The sequence below is a fragment of the Suncus etruscus genome, chromosome 15 (genome assembly GCF_024139225.1).
Source record: "Suncus etruscus isolate mSunEtr1 chromosome 15, mSunEtr1.pri.cur, whole genome shotgun sequence".
NCBI classification, from domain to species: Eukaryota; Metazoa; Chordata; class Mammalia; order Eulipotyphla; family Soricidae; genus Suncus; species Suncus etruscus.
Genome location: NC_064862.1, coordinates 64,911,617 through 64,931,979, shown reverse-complemented (window position 1 = coordinate 64,931,979; position 20,363 = coordinate 64,911,617). Strand labels below are relative to the sequence as shown.

At 35.4% G+C, this 20,363-nt stretch overlaps 1 protein-coding gene across 1 annotated transcript in view; it reads right to left on the bottom strand.

The window, feature by feature from the left end:
• LOC126029907 (phospholipid-transporting ATPase ABCA3-like) overlaps nt 1-20,033 on the bottom strand; it is a 113,690-nt gene extending 93,657 nt beyond the window's left edge. Inside the window, exons 1-5 of the mRNA XM_049788148.1 lie at nt 19,974-20,033; nt 18,762-19,023; nt 17,225-17,352; nt 13,142-13,289; nt 3,031-3,296 (exon numbers count right to left, since the gene is read on the bottom strand). Of these exons, the coding sequence (XP_049644105.1) occupies nt 3,031-3,296; nt 13,142-13,289; nt 17,225-17,352; nt 18,762-19,023; nt 19,974-20,033 (864 nt within the window). The remainder of the gene's footprint in view (nt 1-3,030; nt 3,297-13,141; nt 13,290-17,224; nt 17,353-18,761; nt 19,024-19,973) is intronic.
• Nucleotides 20,034-20,363: the final 330 nt, after the last annotated feature.

The following is a 20,363-nucleotide window of genomic DNA, read 5'->3' as shown; positions in this document are numbered from 1 at the left end:
GCCATGTGCAAGGTAAATGCCCTACCACTGTGCTACCACTCAGGCCCCTCACATTAAAATTTTAGAAGAGGAAATTAGGCTTATAATGTTGTTACTTGCTTAAAATCATCATCTAGTTACCATCAATCTTGTGATGCATATAACCGCAACATATAAAATATAATATATAATACATAAACTTAAACCCCCATTGTCAACATTCACTATCATTGATCTTACTTGATCAACTAGATCCTACTCACTAGATTTAATGCTGTTTATTACTGTCCTGCTTACTGACTCCTATAAGTAAACAAAATTAAGCTCATGTCTCTCTCAGTGTCTCTAAACTTCTTTCCTAGGAATTAATAACCATTATGCTCAGCATTCAGAGATTTGGGTTTGCTACTTTACTATCTGGCAATTATTTAATCAGTTAAGACAGAAATGCTATTTAGTCAGCTATTTAGTCAGTCTAGGTATGTGTTCAAAATATTTTGTTTTGTTTTACTTTTTTTGTGTGTGTGTGGTTTTTGGGTCACACCCAGCAGTGCTCAGAGGAAACTCCTGGCTCCATGCTCAGAAATTGCTCCTGGCAGGCACGGGGGACCATATGGGAAGCCGGCTTCGAACTGATGACCTTCTGCATGAAAAGCAAACACCTTACCGCTATGCTATCTCTCCAGCCCCCAAAATATTTTAAATGCCCTCAAATTATTTGAATAGAACATTTTATATCAACACATAATAACCAAACAAGGGAAACAACTTAATGTGCATTCATGAGCAGATACTTTTTTTTTGAGCAGATACTTTTAAAAAATGTTAGTATTTCATGATTTTTTATGTTACCATACCACCAACTGTATCTCTAAAACATATATGGTTTTGTAATTGAAATGCTGTTATAATAAAAAAAATTGTGCACAACTAAATCTTATTTAGAAAAAAAGAAATGAGTTTTTATACAGAACCACATGGATGAACCTCAAAAATTCTTTGCTAACTCAAAGAATCTGTAAAATATAATGTACAATACTCTTCACCAGTGTTGTATGACTGAAACTCAATCGTGAACAACTTTACAATTATGGGGAAAAATACACATGTATTATGAATAACCTTGTAATTATGGTGTTTAAAGTAAATTAAAAATAAAGAAAGATAACATGTCACATATGATATGCTTCCATCTATAAAGAGTTCCCATAATCAGTAAATTCATTAAGATGGAAGGGAGATTAGTGATTATCGGTGGCTTGGAGAAGTTCCAGGATATAATAGTAATAGAAATAGGGTTTCTTTTCTTATTGTGGTAATTTCCCATACTTTGGAGTAGCCTATAATTCCCAAGCTGGATAAATACAAAAGGCATGCAGACACATCAGAATAGCAATATAAAAAGCTAGAGGGCAATTGAAAAAGGTCTTCAAGAAACAATTAGAATGAATTTTTAAAGTGCTAAATGATAGTAAGCTTAGAAAAAGAGAACAGTGGCAGTCACAAGATGGAAAGCAGACAGGGAAAGAACAAAGAGCAAAGGGGTTCAATTATATGGTGGTTGATAGAAACTAGAATTTTTCTGGATGTGATAATATAGCATATAGATATATAAGAACTATATAATATGAATGGGGGTTGTTGAGAACAATCTTTGCCCCCGAGTATAGTGAGAAGGAAAGAAATTGAATGGAAGAGGAGAAGACAAATGTGAAATTGGGAACAGGAGCCAAGGGGACTCAGATACATTGGTGGGGTTAAGAAAGGACAAAACTAAGTATCGGCTCCACAACAATGTCAACAACAATAAAATCATGAGATCCAAACTTTAACAACCAAATTATGTTATAATGGTAGGCTGGAGAGGGTGGTGGTGGCATTGGATAGACTCTGGGAACAATGGTGGAGGGAGGTTAACATTGGTGATGGGATTGATGCTGAAACATTGTATGCATAAAACCCAACTATGAAGAACTTTGAAAATCAATGACTTAAGTAAAAATTAAAAAATAGGGGCCGGTGAGGTGGCGCTAGAGGTAAGGTGTCTGCCTTGCAAGTGCTAGCCAAGGAAGGACACGGTTCAATCCCCCGGCGTCCCATATGGTCCCCCAAGCCAGGGGCAATTTCTGAGCGCTTAGCCAGGAGTAACCCCTGAACATCAAACAGGTGTGGCCCACAAAACCAAAAAAAATATATATATATATATATATATGATATATTATTTGACACTTCTTTTGGTACTGGTGGAGTGTTTCACCTTCTTTTTCTCCTTCATCTCTCAAATCGATGATGAGAGCCTCTAGAAGGATTCTGCCCATTTTCGGTGTATTAGACTCACCCCAGTTTATTACTTTTCTCTTTTTTTTGTTTTTTGTTTTTTTGTTTTTGGGCCACACCCGGTAACGCTCAGGGGTTACTCCTGGCTATGCGCTCAGAAGTCCCTCCTGGCTTGGGGGACCATATGGGACACCGGGGGATCGAACCGCGGTCCGTCCAAGGCTAGCGCAGGCAAGGCAGGCACCTTACCTCTAGCGCCACCACCCGGCCCCTACTTTTCTCTTTTTCAAACAAAACCACGCAACTTGAAATAGCTAGTCCTGCCTCCAGTCAGAGGGGGAAATAAGGGAGGCATCAAGACCAAACAGGTACAAGACTACTAAGTAGTAGGTTAGATACAGAGGGGACCATATATTCTAGCCGCCCTGGGGGTGAAGGAAGAGGAAATGGGAGGTAGGACAAAAAATGGAGGTGTAGGGAGGACAATTTGGTGATGGGAATCCCCCCTAATTTTATGTAAATATGTACCTAAAATATTATTGTCAACAATATGTAAGCCACTATGATCAAAATAAAAATTATATTTAAAAATATATTTGATATATCATAAGCTATATAATAGCCCAAACTAATGATGTGTTATTAAGAAAATAAATATGAAAAAAATACATCAAAACTTATAAAAAAGAAAAGATTAATAGTTACTCTGGTCTTAAATACCTAATAATCAAATGTCTTAAACCTTTAAATAAAGAAAATGAAAAGTGAAGTTACCTTCAATCGATTTTGCTTTTCCCACACAATGGATTTAACAAGGATAAGGTAATTTATAGAGAAGATAAATAATACTATCAAAGGGATAAATATCGTAGCATATGCAAAGAAATAATCATGGTTATATCTTTTGTATGGAAATCTCTGAGAAATCACATTGATCTTCGTCTTTGTAAACAGAGCATCCGGATGTTGAGAGGCATGGTATCTAGTGATGGAGTTAGCCAGAGCGTGTTGTACAGCCAGGAACCCTTCAGAGAAGTATCCTAAATGGGCAACAGGAAATGCTAAGTATAATATAATAAGAAATAGCTGAGATAAAAAGATGACTATAAATGTTGTAAAGAGAAACAAAAAGTAACTGTTGAAACGATAATGGTTTTCCACTCAAATGTAAAATGAATAACTTGAAAGGAGATTATAATCCCCATCATCCCAGAAGTGTACACGAAATTATAGGGCTGTTTTCTCTTCATTTTTAATCACTTAGCCAAATGACTGTCTAAATATTCATTGAACAGTGAATGAGTGAAGTACTCATTGCCTCAGACATTTTGGGTAGGGGTGGGAGAATCAAGCTGTACTAAGTGATACAAATTGTTGTCCAGAAATTAGTGCGACTCATTATAGCTGTTGAATCTAGTCACTACACAAATCACAAATGATTTCTTTCTTGACCATTAGTATAGAAAGAAATTAAGTGAAGATAATTTGGGGAAAGTTCATTGTAACAGTATAGTGTAAAGCTAGTTTAGTAAATTGGAAATACCCTGCTTCTCAGCAGGAATTTTTTTCCCTCCCTTCCTTAATGCCTTCCCTCCCTCCTTGCATTCCTCCACACAGCATTTTTTCCTGGCAAGGCTCAAAGGACCATATGGGGTTCCAGAGATCAAATATAGGCTGGCCTTGTGCAAGACAAGAGTCCTATCCACTGTACTATGGACTCCTCTCAACCAGAATATTTTGATTACTTCAAGTAGGCCAAAGCACATAAAACATATCTATATTTTTGTGTTATTAAAATTCATGAGAGGGGCAGGAGTGATAGCACAGCAGCCAGGTGTTTGCCTTGCAAGCCGCTGACCTGCGTTCAATCCCTGGAATCCCATATAGTCCCCTGAGCCTGCCAAGAGCAATTTCTAAGCGCAGAGCCAGGAGTAACCCCTGAGTGCTGCAGGGTGTGACCCAAAAACCAAAACTAAACTAAAATAAATAAAATAAAATTCAGGAGAAACAATTAAGGTAAAATGTCTGGAAAAAGGGCTTTTTAGAAGAGTACTAATGAAAAGACTTATATATTATGTAATGCCTTGTAATCAGCATATATTATATCTTTTGTTTTTGTTTTGGGGCCATACCTGGCAGTGCTCAGGGCTTTATCTGCATCTGCACTAGGAATCATGCCTGGAAGTACTTGAGGAATCATATGGGATGCTAGAGATAGAAACCAGGTCTGCAGTGAGCAAGGCAAATCCTTGCCTACTGTACTGTCATTATACTTCTTATTTCTATCGTAAGTTTGTTGAAACTAACAAGTTAACACTATAACAATACGATTTCTAAATTATGAAAATTATATTTGGACTTCTCTCCAAAATCATCGATCTTCTCTTCCAAGATATGTAATCTAGAAATGTAATATAGAAATGGATCATAACAATCCTAATAAAAATAATAATGTGGTATCACTTCACAATAATGAGAATAGCATATATCATAAAGAATGGAAACAGCCACTATCAACATACACTACTCAATTAAATGGGGTTCATGTCAGGCATGTAAGGGTAGTCCAATATATGCAAACCATTTAATGCAACACACCACATCAGCAAAAGGAAAACTAAAGCCATATGATTATATCAAATGATATAGAGAACACTTTTGACAGAATTCAACATCGATTCAAGAGGAAAAATGCAACAAGTAGAGAGAAAATGAATCTTCTTCAATCCCACAGCAAACATCATAATCAACAGTGAAAAACTTTTTTTTTGTGAAACAAAGCAGGTAAGGACGTCCACTTTTTTCATTATTTAATATATGTTTTAAAGTCTTTGCTTTAGCAGTTAGCAAGGAGAAAATATAAAAGAAATTCACATTGGATAGAAAAGAAAGCAAGAGGTCACAAGGTAAAATATATTCAATTCCCAGCACCCTATATGGCCCCCAGAAACCTGCCAAGAGTGGCAGTTTTTTTAACTCTATATTTTTAAACTAAAACAAGTTATTTGAGCATTTTTTGATCAACCATTTACAATGCTTGATCTGTATCTACTAAAAATGCCTATATTATCTTGAATTTATTTTATTTGCAAATATGTTAAGCATTACAGATCTTTTATCATTTTAACTGAGACTAAATTCCTTGAGTTGACATTAAGGGCATTAGTTTATTTTTAAATAGTCCTTGATTCATTTTTGCTCATATTCTAATTATGCTAATATTTATGATGATTTTGATCTAGCCTTCTTGAAAGAACTTTTGTGCTTCTGTTATAATTTTCTCAAAGGACATTTTGGAAGGTTTTTCCTTTTTATCTTCTTTTTAAATTAGTGTGAGAACTTAAGCACTTGACAGAATTTATAAGGAAAACAATTGGGACAGGTTTTCTTTCAGAACAAATATTTCTGGGAAAAATGTTTATGAACACAATAAATTTTAAATTAATATCCTTAATATTCTCTGTTTTTCTGAATTTTGTACATTATGTTCATAATATTATATTGATAATAATTATCCATATTGTAAAATTATAATGCTCATATGAAATTATTAATAATGATGTTTTCATATATTTATATATAAATGTATAGTAAACTTACATTACACATGTCAATATATCCTTAGATATATTTATTATATAAAAATTAATGCATTTTATAATAGATTACATATACTTTAGGGGTTTTTTGTTTGTTTTGTTTTTGGGTCACACCTGGTGATGCTCAGGGGTTACTTCTGGCTATGTGCTCAGAAATCACTCCTGGCTTTGGGGACCATATGGGATGCCAGGGTTTGAACCCAGGTTCATTCTGGGTCAGCTGTGTGCAAGGCAAGCACCCTTCCACTGTGCAATTGCCCCAGCCCCTATGAATGTTTCAATTTATATTAATCATTGCTTATATTTATTATTTTATTTACATAATGATAAATCGATATTATTTTCACTATTTTTAGAGGAAACATTTGGATCTATTGTAGTAATTCAGAACAACCATGAAGTGATCCCCATAAATCAGTTGAAAACATTTGCCTAAAACTCATGGAATTATCTCTTTATTAAAATTTTATTAAGGCACCATGATTTACAAAGTTATTTACAGTTGAGTTTTAGACATACAATGTTATATCACCAATCTCAAATTATTGATTTTGACATGTGGTATATAAAATTGCTAATCTTACCCAATGAATTTTATTTTTTATCCTTTTTATCTAATACATTTTAGATACTGTAATTTTTGTTCTATCACTTCCATTTTTTTATTTCTTTCTCAATAACTCATGATATTTATAAATCTTTAAAATCATTCTTTAAAGAAGAAAATTTCTCAGAATACTCATAAAACTATGTAAAGTTTTTTTTACTAATTCTATGACCTAATTTTTAGTTTGTTTTGGGGCCACACCCTGTGACACTCACGGGTGACTCTTGGCTATGCACTCAGAAATCGCTCCTGGCTTGGGGGGACCATATGGGACACCGGAGGAACAAACCGTGGTCTGTCCTAGCTCAGCCGTTTGCAAGGCAAACTCCCTACTGCTACAGCATTACTCCAGCCTCCCTATGACCTAATTTATCAGTCCATCAATGTATGCGGTCTTCTTGGTTAAAATGTCTTGCTGGGGCCAGAGTGGTAGTACAGTGGTAAGACGTTTGCTGACCCAGGATGGATACAGGTTTGATCCCCGGCTATATGGTACCCCATGCCAGGAGTGATTTCTGAGACCAGAGCCAGAAGTATCCCCTGAGTGCTGCCGGGTGTGGCCCAGAAAAAAAAAAAAAACAATTGCTGTTTGTTGGTCTGGAAGGATAGCATGAGCCAAAGTGATAGTACAGCAGGCATTCCATGTGATCCTGCCAGGAGTGATTTCTGACTGCAGAGTTTTAAGAGCTGCCGGGTGTAGTTCCCCACCGCCAAATAAAATAGTTCTTGTTATTTGCATATTTTAGAATTTTGAATTTTATGCCAAAAATTGTATTTATATATAAAATGCATTATAGTTTTGTTTTCAGTAGAATTTATTGATTTACAATAAGTTTGGGGTACATAATATCTCACTTCATATCCCTATCTCTTTAAGTCTGGTGACATTATCATATTAAACTCTTGTACCCTTTTTCTTCACTAACACCTCTCACAACCACCATATTTTCTCAGAGTTTGAACTTTTAAATATATTTTGCTACTTTATTTCCTTTATATTTTTTTTTTTGGTTTTTGGGCCACACCCGGTAACGCTCAGGGGTTACTCCTGGCTATGCGCTCAGAAGTTGCTCCTGGCTTGGGGGACCATATGGGACACCGGGGGATCGTATGGGACACCGGGGGATCGAACCGCGGTCCGTCCGAGGCTAGCACAGGGAAGGCAGGCACCTTACCTTTAGTGCCACCGCCCGGCCCCATTTCCTTTATATTCAACATGTGAGTTAAACCATAGTGATTTTCTTTCACCTCTTTATTTCACTTAGCTTAATTACCTTAAGTTTCATCTGTGCTAAAAAAAAAAAAAGGCAAGATTTTTTTTTTGTTTTTTGTTTTTGTTTTTGTTTTTGGGCCACACCTGGTGACGCCCTGGCTATGTGCTCAGAAGTCGCTCCTGGCTTGGGGGACCATATGGGACGCCGGGGGATGGAACCACAGTCCCTCCTAGGCTAGCGCTGACAAGGCAGGCACCTTACCTCTAGTGCCACCACGCCGGCCCCAAGATTTCACTTTTTATGGTATATTAGTAACATTTCATTGAGTATATGTACTACAACTTCCTTAAAGTCATTAATTGGTATTTACATAATTCTCGTGTATTATAATGTGATTAATATTGTTATGAATATAGATTCATTGTTTATATTTTCAAATTGGTAGTTTTTATATCCCTCCAATACAAACACCTCTGGAACATTCTCAGTGGTGTGAGGCATCATTTCAATGTAATTTTAATTAGATACAATATACAAAATAATCCTTGATGGGGTTATTGGAAATAGTTATGGAAAATTAACCTTCCAATATGGGAACGCAAAATGCCTATTTCTTTGCAGACATATACATTTTTAGTATATGTGCTGCTGAAACGAGCACGACACATATATTCTTAGCTTAAACTAAAGAAGGTTGAATTAAACATACAACTAAATTTCATGGCCTATCTAGATTAATTCATGACCTTTAACTCACATTATTATTTGTGCTTTTATTCCACTTTCTCTTTATTCCACTGGTGACATGTCTTAATATGCTTGATGTGAATATTTATGTTTATGTTATTTGAAAGTTTGAAATGATTTCATGTGCATATATTTTCATTTATGGAATAAAATTGTTTAATGCAATTTATTCATTTTTAATCTCTGCTTTTAAATGTCTAGTCCAGTATTTCTCTTCAATTGCCCAGTTTACCTTTTATTTCTGGCTACTTGCTCTGTCAGGAGCATTACTATGAATTCATAAAGGAGGTTTATAGGGTTATTATTATGCACATCTGAATTTGGCTTCTGCTGTGATCATAACATGTCCCCTTTTTAATGTTAAAACTATAAACATGAAATTCTAATATTAATTGTTGGAAGCTATAAGACTTAGAGAGCAATATGGAGTCTGATGCCTGAGAAGTCAAAGGCCTGTGTACGTGACAGGCTGCTGGTAGTGCTTCCCCCATGAACCTAAGAAGAAAGAGCTGACCATAAAGAGAACCATTACCAGAGGTCAATGGTTAAGCAAGAACAAACATGCTATGTAAAGGCTACAAGTTAAGATTAGATCTGTAGCACTGTTAACAGAACAGAGCACCCCAGGACCACTTATAGTAAATGTATAACTCGCTAAAACCCCCCCTGACATATTTGATGTATGGGAATGTTACAGTGGAAAAGTACTGAACCACCCCTTCCCCTCTTTTGTCTGAAAATGTGCTCAGGCTATAAAAACTAGCCCCCTTTTAATAAACTTTGACTCTTTATCGGAATCTCGCCTTGAGTCCATCGTTTTCCCAGCCCTATTTTATTTTTCAGGTCGAATCCTCTACGTGACTCACGAATAACTTCGCGACCCTCGACCACCCTGCTGGCCGGGGTTCCGGGGGTCGCAATTAATATTAGAAGGTGTGGTTTTGGAAACTTCTAAAGCCATGAGTGAAGAATCCTCATAGAAGGAATTTGTGCTTTATAAAAAAGTTTCCAGAGATATTTCAAACTCTTCTTTTTTGGGGGGGCCACACCCGTTTGACGCTCAGGGGTTACTCCTGGCTATGCGCTCAGAAATCGCCCCTGGCTTGGGGGACCATATGAGACACCGGGGGATCGAACCGTGGTCCGTCCTACGCTAGCGCTTGCAAGGCAGACACCTTACCTCTAGTGCCACCTTCCCGGCCCTTCAAACTCTTCTTACAGAGGCAGGAAAAGGACCTCACCAGAATCTGGCAGTTTGATCTTGAACTTCCCAGCCTCCAGAACTGGGATAAATACATTTCTATTTTCTAAAGACCTCCTATTGTGAGAGTATTTTGTTACAGAATCCTGAACAGATTAAAACTTTGCCATACTGATTTCCAGAATGCCACTCAACCTTATGCTTATGCATCCTCAATCGAACAATACATTTGGATCTCTCATACAGCCATGCCAACTCTTAATTACCAGGCTTTCTAACTTTCAACCAGTCCCAGTTTTACAAAGCAATACTGTGGGTGAATTTAATAATTCAGTCACAAGTTGAAAAATACTTAAAATTCCCTTTTAAATTTTTTGGCTGGGGGCCGGGGAGATAGCCTGGAGGTAAGGCATTTGCCTTGCGTGCAGAAGGTTGGTGCTTCGAATCCAGCATCCCATATGGTCCCCCAGCCTGGCAGGGGAGATTTCTGAGCTAGAGCCAGGAGTAGCCCCTGAGCGCTGCCGGGTGTGACCCAAAAAAAAACAAAAAACAAAAAAAATATTTTTTGGCTGGAAAAATAATGTTCAAATCATTTTCTTAAAGAAAATAATGGTCATATTCAACACAATCAACATATTCAACACAATCCCATCACACAAACATAAATGTCTTCATATTTGGATATGTTATATGGTATTATGCTAATAAGTATGCTATTTACAAATATATAATTTCATGATACTGTTCTGAATTTTGCATTTTCAGAAGACTTAACGATCTATTTAAAATGATTGCATAGTGCTCGTGCTAAGTATATTTATACTTGTCATTCATTGACATATATGTTATTTATGATTTTAAAGAATCAAAGTTAATTGAAGCTTCTTTCTCCTGTTAAAAGTTTCTTTCTCATGTTTCCTTAGGGAGAATAAACTTTATAGTTGTTAAAAATAACTTTTAATTATAATTAGTATAATAAAAGTAAATTAGTGTAATAATAGTAAAAAAACCTTTTCATCAATCCAACAGAATAGTATTGATTTATCATCAGCCTATGTTTTATCTGAAATTGTTTTATGACATTAAGATAAAAATGGACCTATCTACATAAAATCCAAGCATATACAATAAAAATCATAAGAAGATCAAATTTCATAATTTCCATGAAGATAAGTTTGGTGGGGAATCCTTCTAAGCAGTGACTTTGGTGACTCCTGGTCACTGGATCAACTCAGTGTTTCAATCTAAGGATTAAGGATAAATTGTTCCTCTGACCCTGTGAGTCTGGAGACAACCAATCCATGCCAGCAGGACTCAGGCTCCTCCAGTATGGTGATTGGGAATCATGTGGAGCTGCAGTTTCGACTGGAGTTGAAACTCCAGGCATGTGGCTTTGACCTAATGCCTGTACTTTCTCTCCAGCTCCAGCTTAGGACTTTTGGACATTGAAAATCATTTTTGAGGGGAGAGCACACCCAGAAACATTCAGGAGTTACTCCTGGCTCTGTATTCAGAAATCACTCCTGGCAGGCACAGAGGACCATATAGGGTGCTGGGGATTAAACCCGAATCAGTCACATGCAAGGCAAACATCCTACTTGCTGTGCTATAGCTTTGGCCCTTGGACACTGAAATTTTTAAGTTAAAAAAAAATCACTTTCTCCTTTGAGTAGTTATTTATATAAAGGAAAGCAACTGTCTTTTGTGAACTAACTTTGTAGCCTGCTAACTTTGCTGTATTGGTTTGTTGCTTCTAGGATATTTTATGTGGACTGTTTAGGTTCTTATATATATATATATGTATATATATATATATATACATATATATACATATATATCATCATGTCATCTGCAAATAGAAATAGTTTGACTTCCTCTTTTCAATTTGGATTCCTTTGATTTCCTTCTCTTGTTTTATTTCTATTGCTAGGACTTCTAATATTATGTTGAATAAAAGTAGAGACAATGGACATTCTTGTCTAGTGCCTGACCTTAGTAGCAATGCTTTTAGATTATTGCCTTTAAGAATAATGTTGGCTGTGGAGTTTTATAGATAGTTGTTACTATTTTGAGGAAGGTTCCTTCCACACCTATTTTGCTGAGTGTTTTAATCATGAATGAGTGTTGAATCTTGTCAAAAGCTTTCTCTGCATCGATTCTCTGAGGAAGACCTACAGATGGCCAACAGGCATGTGAAAATATGTTCATCATCACTTATCATTAAGGAAATTCAAATAAAGGCAACAATGAAATATTATCTTATACAAGTAAAGATGGCACATCTCAAAAATACTGGGAACAATCACTTGGTAGGGCTGTGGTGAGAAAGGAACTTTTATCCTCTACTGATGGGAATGCTGCCTGCTTCAACCCCTATGAAAAGTTTGGAGTAAAGTTAAAATTGAGCTGCCATATGACCAGCAATTCCAATTTGGGGTATCTATCTTATGGACAGAAAAACATTCATCCAGGAGTTGGAACAGTGATGCAAGTGGTAGGGCATTTGCCTTGCACGCAGCTAACCTAGGACGGATTCAAATGCAGTTCAATCCCCCCACGACCCATCTGGTCCCCACCAAAGCCGGGGAGATTTCTGAGCACATAGCCAGGAGTAATCCCTCAGTGTCACCAGGTGTGGCCCAAAAACAAAACAAACAAACAAACAAACACATTTATTCAAAAGGATGTATGTACACCACTATTCACTGCAGCACTTCATACAGTAACTAAGACTTGAAATCAACCTAGACATCCAACAACAGATGAGTGGATCATGAAAGATATGGTACATATATACAATGGAATACTACAGAGCTGTAAGGAATGATGCAATCATCCAACAATAATAGAGTTTGAAGGTATTATGCTAAATGAAGTAAGCCATAAGAAGGATCAAAATAGAATTATAACACTTATATATGATATTTAGAATAACTGAATGAAGAAATGCAATGATTTAAATGGGAGTTGTCTTGCACACCCTTGGCTCCAGAGTATTGCAAGGAGAAGGAAAGAAATTGAGTAGAGGAGAAGAAAAACAAATATGAAATGATGGGAGCTAGGGCTCAAGTGGTTTCAGCTGCATGTGTTAGTATTATAAAAGGACAAACCAAATATCTAAGCCAATGGCAGCAACAATAAAATCAAGAGACCCAAACTTCAACAATCTAAACTTAAAATGGACCTGTTATACTGGTATACTGACAAGCTAGGAGATGGGGTGGGGAAGTTATGGGATGCACTTGAGGAACATTAGTGGAGGGAGGTCAACACTGGTGGTGGGATTGGCCCTGATTCACTGTATGCCTAAAACACAGCTATGAAGAACTTTGTAAATCACAATGATTTCAATTCAATTCAATTAAAAATTAAAAATAAATAATAGCAACATAAAAAACAAAAACAGTATAGAATGTTAAAATAAACTATCACAAGATTGAAGAGACTTAAATATAAATATGTTATAATTTTTATATTACAATTACAGTATAAAATATATAGTTAAGGATATGCTCACCTGGAGACCCTCCATCGGAAGACAAAGCATGTCTGGGTCCTGGCTGTGAATATTCTGGATAAAGACTATCTGTTTTCCAGCCTCCAATGCGAATGAAACCCATATTCACATTTCTCTGAAAACTACTAAAGCGCAGATAACATTTCACCTACAGGAGTCAGAAGAAAAAAATATATATATATATTCAGAAATAATTAAGAATAAAAATCAAAAGGAGCTTGAATTGTATGTGATACTGAGGTCGAATTGTCTATACACATGTAGATGAAGACATTAGGACATGAGAGTCAATATCCTAAGACTATTGTGGCTTTTTATTAAGAAAACATACAGGTAACTGGCATGTTGCTTTCAATGTATTTTCCTAACAAAGGCAGTGGGTAGACACACTAACATGAAAAATAGCAAAAGAAATTATTTAATTTTCCTCCCCCTATATCACCCATATAGAACTGTGAGGTAGAATTTCTTTTTCTCTCAAAAGTGATTTAAAAGTCCAAAAACTCCTAAGTGTCTTTATAAGTGGTCATAAAAATAAGAAAATAGATGGTAACAAACAATGACAAAACTTTGACATTGAAATACAAACCCTGGGCCCAGAGAGATAGCACAGTGGCGTTTGCCTTACAAGCAGCCGATCCAGGACCAACGGTGGTTGGTTCGAATCCTGATGTCCCATATGGTCTCCCGTGCCTGCCAGGAGCTATTTCTGAGCAGACATCCAGGAGTAACCCCTGAGCAATGCCGGGAATGGCCCAAAAACCAAAAAAAAAAAAAAAATACAAACCCAATTACCAGGTAGTGATAATAGTGGAAGGTAGAAAAGAAGATGGAACAAAAGATGTCATAGGGACAGTAGAGAAGAATCATGGACACTTTGGTAGTAGTGAGATGCAATATATAATATATATATTATATATTGATGCCATAAATTTTAATATTAATGTAACTGCCTCAAATATAATAAATTTTAAGCATGAATGTACATTTCTTTAAAAAGGTTTAGAAGAAAATTAAGATATCTGAAGAGAAAATCAGCAAGAAAATATGGCCTTAAATGACTGTTTAGAGAATATGGGAATAACCCCAAGACATCAACTCTACGGCAATGAAGGGCTTTTCCTCTAATTCCAAGGGTAACAGTTAAAATTTACACAGAAATAAGACAGGATGATAGAACCCTATGCTTGAGCTTCAGTCTAACCCCCAAGGTATGCAAAACTCTATGCAAAAATCAATAAATACATGAATATTGAAAATATTATATATTACATTACATATAATCAACTTTTATTTAGATAAGAGAACAAATTTCTGACATGGCTAAAACTTTAGGTTTTTATTCTAAGTGACAAAAATTAGCAGGAGAAAAATATCACACGATACAAAGAGCAGATACTGAGAAATATTTTCACAGTAGAATTCTATGAAACACTAAGAAAGAACAAAACCGGGGCCGGGCGGTGGCGCTAGAGGTAAGGTGCCTGCCTTGCCTGCGCTAGCCTTGGACGGACCGCGGTTCGATCCCCCGGCGTCCCACATGGTCCCCCAAGCCAGGAGTGACTTCTGAGCTCATAGCCAGGAGTAACCCCTGAGCGTCACCGAGTGTGGCCCAAAAACCAAAAAAAAAAAAAAAAAAAAAAGAAAGAACAAAACCATGAAATTTTCACAAGATGGGTAGGACTGGAGAATATTATGCTAAGTCAGTCAGAATGAAAGGAACAGTTAAAGAATGATCTTTCTCATATGTAGGACTAATATACAACAAAGTAGAAACAAATATCCAAAGGCAACATAATGCAGGAGAGTTGACCCACACAATAGGGTTAAAAAAGATGAGAAGGAGCAGGTAGGATCCTTGGGGAAAAGAGTTGATTACACTGGGGATGGATATGATATTGGAACTATGTTTATGAGAAAGTATTATTAATGGTATTGTAAGCCCAAAACTTATTTTTCTAAATTTTAATACAGAAAGAGCAAGTAAGTGGTTATCAAAAGTGGGAGATGGGAAGGAGCAATGAATCTGGGGGTCAAAAATTACAACTTCCAGATACATATAAAATAAATAAATGATGGGCATGTAATGTTATACCATAGTAAACAGGTAATAATCATGAATTACATATTTAAAAGTTAAAGAATTTCTTTGACATCTCTTCATAAAATTACTATGTAAAATTATGCTAATAAGACTTACTGTTTGATTATATTACTATATAAACAACTATAAAGTCATTAGGATTTTTGTATAGCCAAAGCTTAAATATCAAATATCAATTATGCTCAATAAAGTCCATTGAAAATAATCCTATGTAGGTTAGAGATGGAACTATAATACCTATAATACATATAACAATTTAATATTTAATATAACGATCTGATTATTAAGGGAAAAGATAATATGAAATCTGGTGATCTGATCAAGCTTCAAGGTATATTATACTGGGATCAAGTAGCTTTATAGAATAAAAACTGGTGGAAGAATTGCAAAACAATTTGTAAAAACAGGAAGGACAGATCGATCTTTTTAGGTAAGTATTCATATATTCAATTAGCAATGTAACTTTGTCAGGTACTTGTTCAAGGATCAAAGATAAATACATAATCTCTTGAATAAAACTAGAAGGTGTTAAGTTCAGCAAAATGTATGACAGGGAGGAGGACAAATATAAAATGATTTATATGTGGTTTATAAAAAATAAATCAAGAGTACAGGCAATGGACAATGCAAACCAATCCTTTTATGTATAAAAATTGAATTAAATTTACAGGGAATTTGCAGGGAAGTGGAAATGGAGAGAGAAGTAGGAAGAGAACTGGAAGGAATTGGGGCCTGTGATGAAGAATTTTAAGCACTTGTGGTCATAATATGTAGAAACTTGTATGCCCAAAGCATAAAGATTAACACTAATTGAAAACTATATTACTTCAAGATTAACATTACATAGCCCTTCTAATTCAAGTATTGCAAGTTCTCCTAGAGAAAATATGCATGACATTGTTAAAGCATATTTACTAATAGAATATTTGTGAGAGAATGACAAAGAACCCTAAATGTTAGGAACTCACATCTGTGAAGAACACATAGTGTCTCTCAGCAACACCTGTGACCTTCACAATAATAGTCTTACTACTTACTACAATGATTGTTACTTGTAAAAGTGCCATGCATAAGGGAGACTATACTGGTCTCCCTTCTGCCTATATTTAAGGCAGAAGCAGTAAAGTTTGAAAGTATGCTAAATGTTTTCCACCAGGCTCTAGTGTACACTGTTGGGCTGACATCAGCCTGAGATTTCCACTGTTAGTAACTTGAAAAAAGTTGACATTTATTAAAAGACTAATGGAACAAATAAAACTATACATCAACCTTACTTAGAACCAATCATTTTCTTACCTTCTCATTCCATTTACAATCACCAGAAATAAATTAATTTCAAAATTGACTCCAGGCAGATATCTACACGAAACTTTGGTAGTAACCTCACCACCAAAGCCTTCAAGTTAAATATATGTCCTTTTTCTTTTCTTTCTTGGAGTTGTCATAGAATCTTAATGTGTGTTTGTATATGGCCCAAATTCAGATTAAGCTTTATTAAATATTAGCATATTTTCCCTACATTTAGACTTAGGAACTTAGTAATTATGAAATTAATGATCTTGTGTTATGTAGGAAAATGGTGACAATATACATATTTTATCACATCATTTATTTGGGCCTAAAATATATTTATAAGCTTCAGTATGGGGAGAGCAAGCAAGGGGCATTCTAAGATTCAGTTATAATGATAATAGCCTAGTTATCAAAATTTCCCGGGATTTTCTGATTATAATAAAAAATCTTTTATGTGTTGAATTTGCTTCTTTCTTACATAGGCATAAAATACTAAATAAATTAATGGACAATTACATTCTTTTGATTTGAATTGAAGTCCCTGTTCTACAATGTATAAGAAGTATAATCTTGGTTAAGTTATCATTGCACCACTTCTAAAATGAATTAATGATGCTTCTAAGGTTTCATTAAATCTCAGTAAAGTGAAAGAAGAGTTTTGAAATAACGGTATAAAACCTTCTTACCTCCTGTGGTAGGGGATCACTGGTATTTTTGAACTCATGGTCAAAAATTATAGCAGCAAGCACTTTTTCATAGTTTTCTTCATCATGAATATATCTTTCAAAAGATTTTTCTGAAGCAAAACCTTTAACTGGAGAGAAAAGTCCTATGTGTAAGTTGGCCACAAAAATGCAACTTACAATAATCTTTCCTATCTATGAGATGGAAAACCACTCACATAAGAGCTATCAAAATACTATAAATTATAAAACTGTGGGCCAAAATTAGCATTAAATCTCATGAATATTTATTGTGCATAAGTACTTTGAATTATAAAAAACTTTCACAACTTAAAATTACTTAACTAAATTTTCAAGTAGGGGCCAGAGAGATAGCATGGAGGAAGGGCGTTTGTCCTTCTTGCATGCAGAAGTTCGGTGGTTCGAATCCCGGCATCCCATATGGTCCCCTGAGCCTACCAGGAGCGATTTCTGAGCATGGAGCCAGGAGTGACCCAGGTGTGACCCCAAAAACAAAGCAAAATGGAAAAAAATGTTTCAAGTAAACAAAGAAAGATGGCTAAAATGATTTAAATGTTTTTATTTTTAAATGAAACAGAACAACATCAACCTATGTAATTTAATCAAAGAACTACTCCTTAGGAATCTCTAATCACTAAAAAATTTTCAGAAACTAAGGACTTAAATGTTGTAATATTTTAGGTAATTTTTTTACCTAAAATAAAAATAAAATAGGACTTTTTTCAGAATAGGATTGAGTCAAGGTCCCCCACACCCACCCTGTCACTAGAAAAACCAGCAGCCACCATCACAAATGTCATCTTCCTGATAGAGAAATGGCCAAGTTCTTCCACCAAGCTCCAAAAGAAAATGATGACCACTGATATTTTCCAGGTAGTCATGTCCAGGTTGGACCTGATGTGGCATTCTCAGAAACAAGGAAGCAGATTCCCTTTCTACACGAACAACAGCAGTCTACTATCACACCCTATACCAGGGGTCTCAAACTCAATTTACCTGCGGGCCGCAGGAGGCAAAGTCAGGGTGATCCTTGAGTGCAAAGTCAGTAGTAAGTCTTGAACATTGGGGGGGGTGTAACCCAAACAACTAAAACAAAACAAAACAAAAAAAAGATTCCTCTAGGGCAGGGCCACAAAATGTCGTATGGAGGGCCGTTTGCGGCCCGCAGGCTGCAAGTTTGCCCTACAACCTAAATTATATTATTAAAAAATGGTTAAAATTAAAACAATTTAAAAAGAACCACAATGAGTCAGGAAAGCTGAGTAGCTAACAAGTTATTGAAACTTATAATAATAAAAACTCACCTTCTAAATTTTAAATATTACTATTTGGACTTTGGGAAAAACATTTTATGTAAATTTAACTAACAACTTTTATAAAGTCTTTAATATATCTAGGAAATAACTGCCTGGCTATGAGGATGCCCTACTGTGTCCACTTAAACATTAATGCACTTGTAAAAGGTTATAAAAGTTTCTTCTTCAAAACAATGTAATGTAGCAAAGGTTTAATTTCTCACCATCAAAATCATATTGTAAGTCACTTTTCACATTTTCAATAATGTTCGACACCACTTGACTAGTAGAAGGCACAAACGCCAATTGCCAATTTCCTAAGGAAGAGCTTCGTGGAAAGTTATAAGGCAAAGTGTCATGGCTGAAAGAACCATAAATGAAAGGTCCGTAAGTTCTTATATCACTTGCTGTCCGTACTAGCCAAACTGTGCTCCCAAGTATAAATGTAATGAAGATTTCTGTAGCTATAGCAATAAATTGCCGCTTCTGGAAGATTAAAAAATGTTGTCAATTAATAGCCATTAAGTTTTCAAATGGTTAATTATTTTAAATAAAGACATACTTCATAAAAGAACATGTTGTGGGTTCTCTCTTTATGCAAGTGGGATATAATTCAAAGCCCCCAGTGGATGCCTCAAGCTACAAATAATACTGAAGCATATATATATGGTTTTCCCCTATATATGCAAACCTATGAAAAACTTTCATCTATAAATTAGGCATAGTAAGAAACAATAAAAATAATAAAAACATAATACAATAATTTAATATAACAAAAGTTATGATAGATAGAATGTGTTCTATCTTTCAAAAAATCACTGAATTTTCAGTGTGGATGACAATGTGGCAAGTGAAACCACAGCTAAGAGACACAGGCTGAGAAAAGTGTCACTAGATGATTAGCAAAACTAGCATGGATTATGTATGATCCATGGTAATCCACCATGTATTAGCCAGTGGCCATGGTGAACAGAATACCAAAAAAAATCAGATTTAAGAAAAATGATCATCAAGCATTACAAGTATGAGAGTGCTGTAAGTGTAAAAGTTTGTGTTTACATTTGTTAGTGATGACTGTATCATCTCTAGTCAATGATGATTTATATAATTATGATGATAGCTATTGGGGCCTAATACTGTCATCAACTTAAACTGTTATATGGTGTGGTAATAACAGATTAGCGCACTGTTATATGTGTGGCAATAATAGATCACCCAAAAAGTATAAAAGTTTCCTGGTCTGACTTTTTCTTCTTTCTGTTATTCTTGTATAACTCCACTCTATAAGAGTCCGTTATATTCGGAAAAAGCTACCACAATGCTGGAGTTGAAGGAAATAAAACAATATAAAATTAAAATGCAGTAAATGGTTTGCCAGAATTTTTCCATTACAGTCTCCTAGTGGTTGCAAAAATTAAAAAATTAGGTCAACTTACTTTTAAAGTAAAATTCTTCCAGAGAAGTATCATAAATTTGTGTACAACAGAAACCTCCATTCTTGAAAAATGTCAATTCAAATCTATGGAAGGAGTAAATATTTTTATGTGTGAAATTAATATGCATAACCAAAATGCACATGCAAACAAATAAGTTACTTTATTTATTAATTTTCTAATCAAGTTTAGAGACAACCTAAATAAGCACCTCAAAATATTTTAGCCAATTTTCTTTTTTTTTCCTTTTTGGTTTTTGGGCCACACCCAGCGATGCTCAGGGGTTATTTCTGGCTTTGCGCTCAAAAATTGCTCTGGGTGGGGCTGAAGCAATAGCACAGCGGTAAGGCCTTTTTCTTGTACGCAGCCAACCCAGAAGGAAGGTGGTTCGAA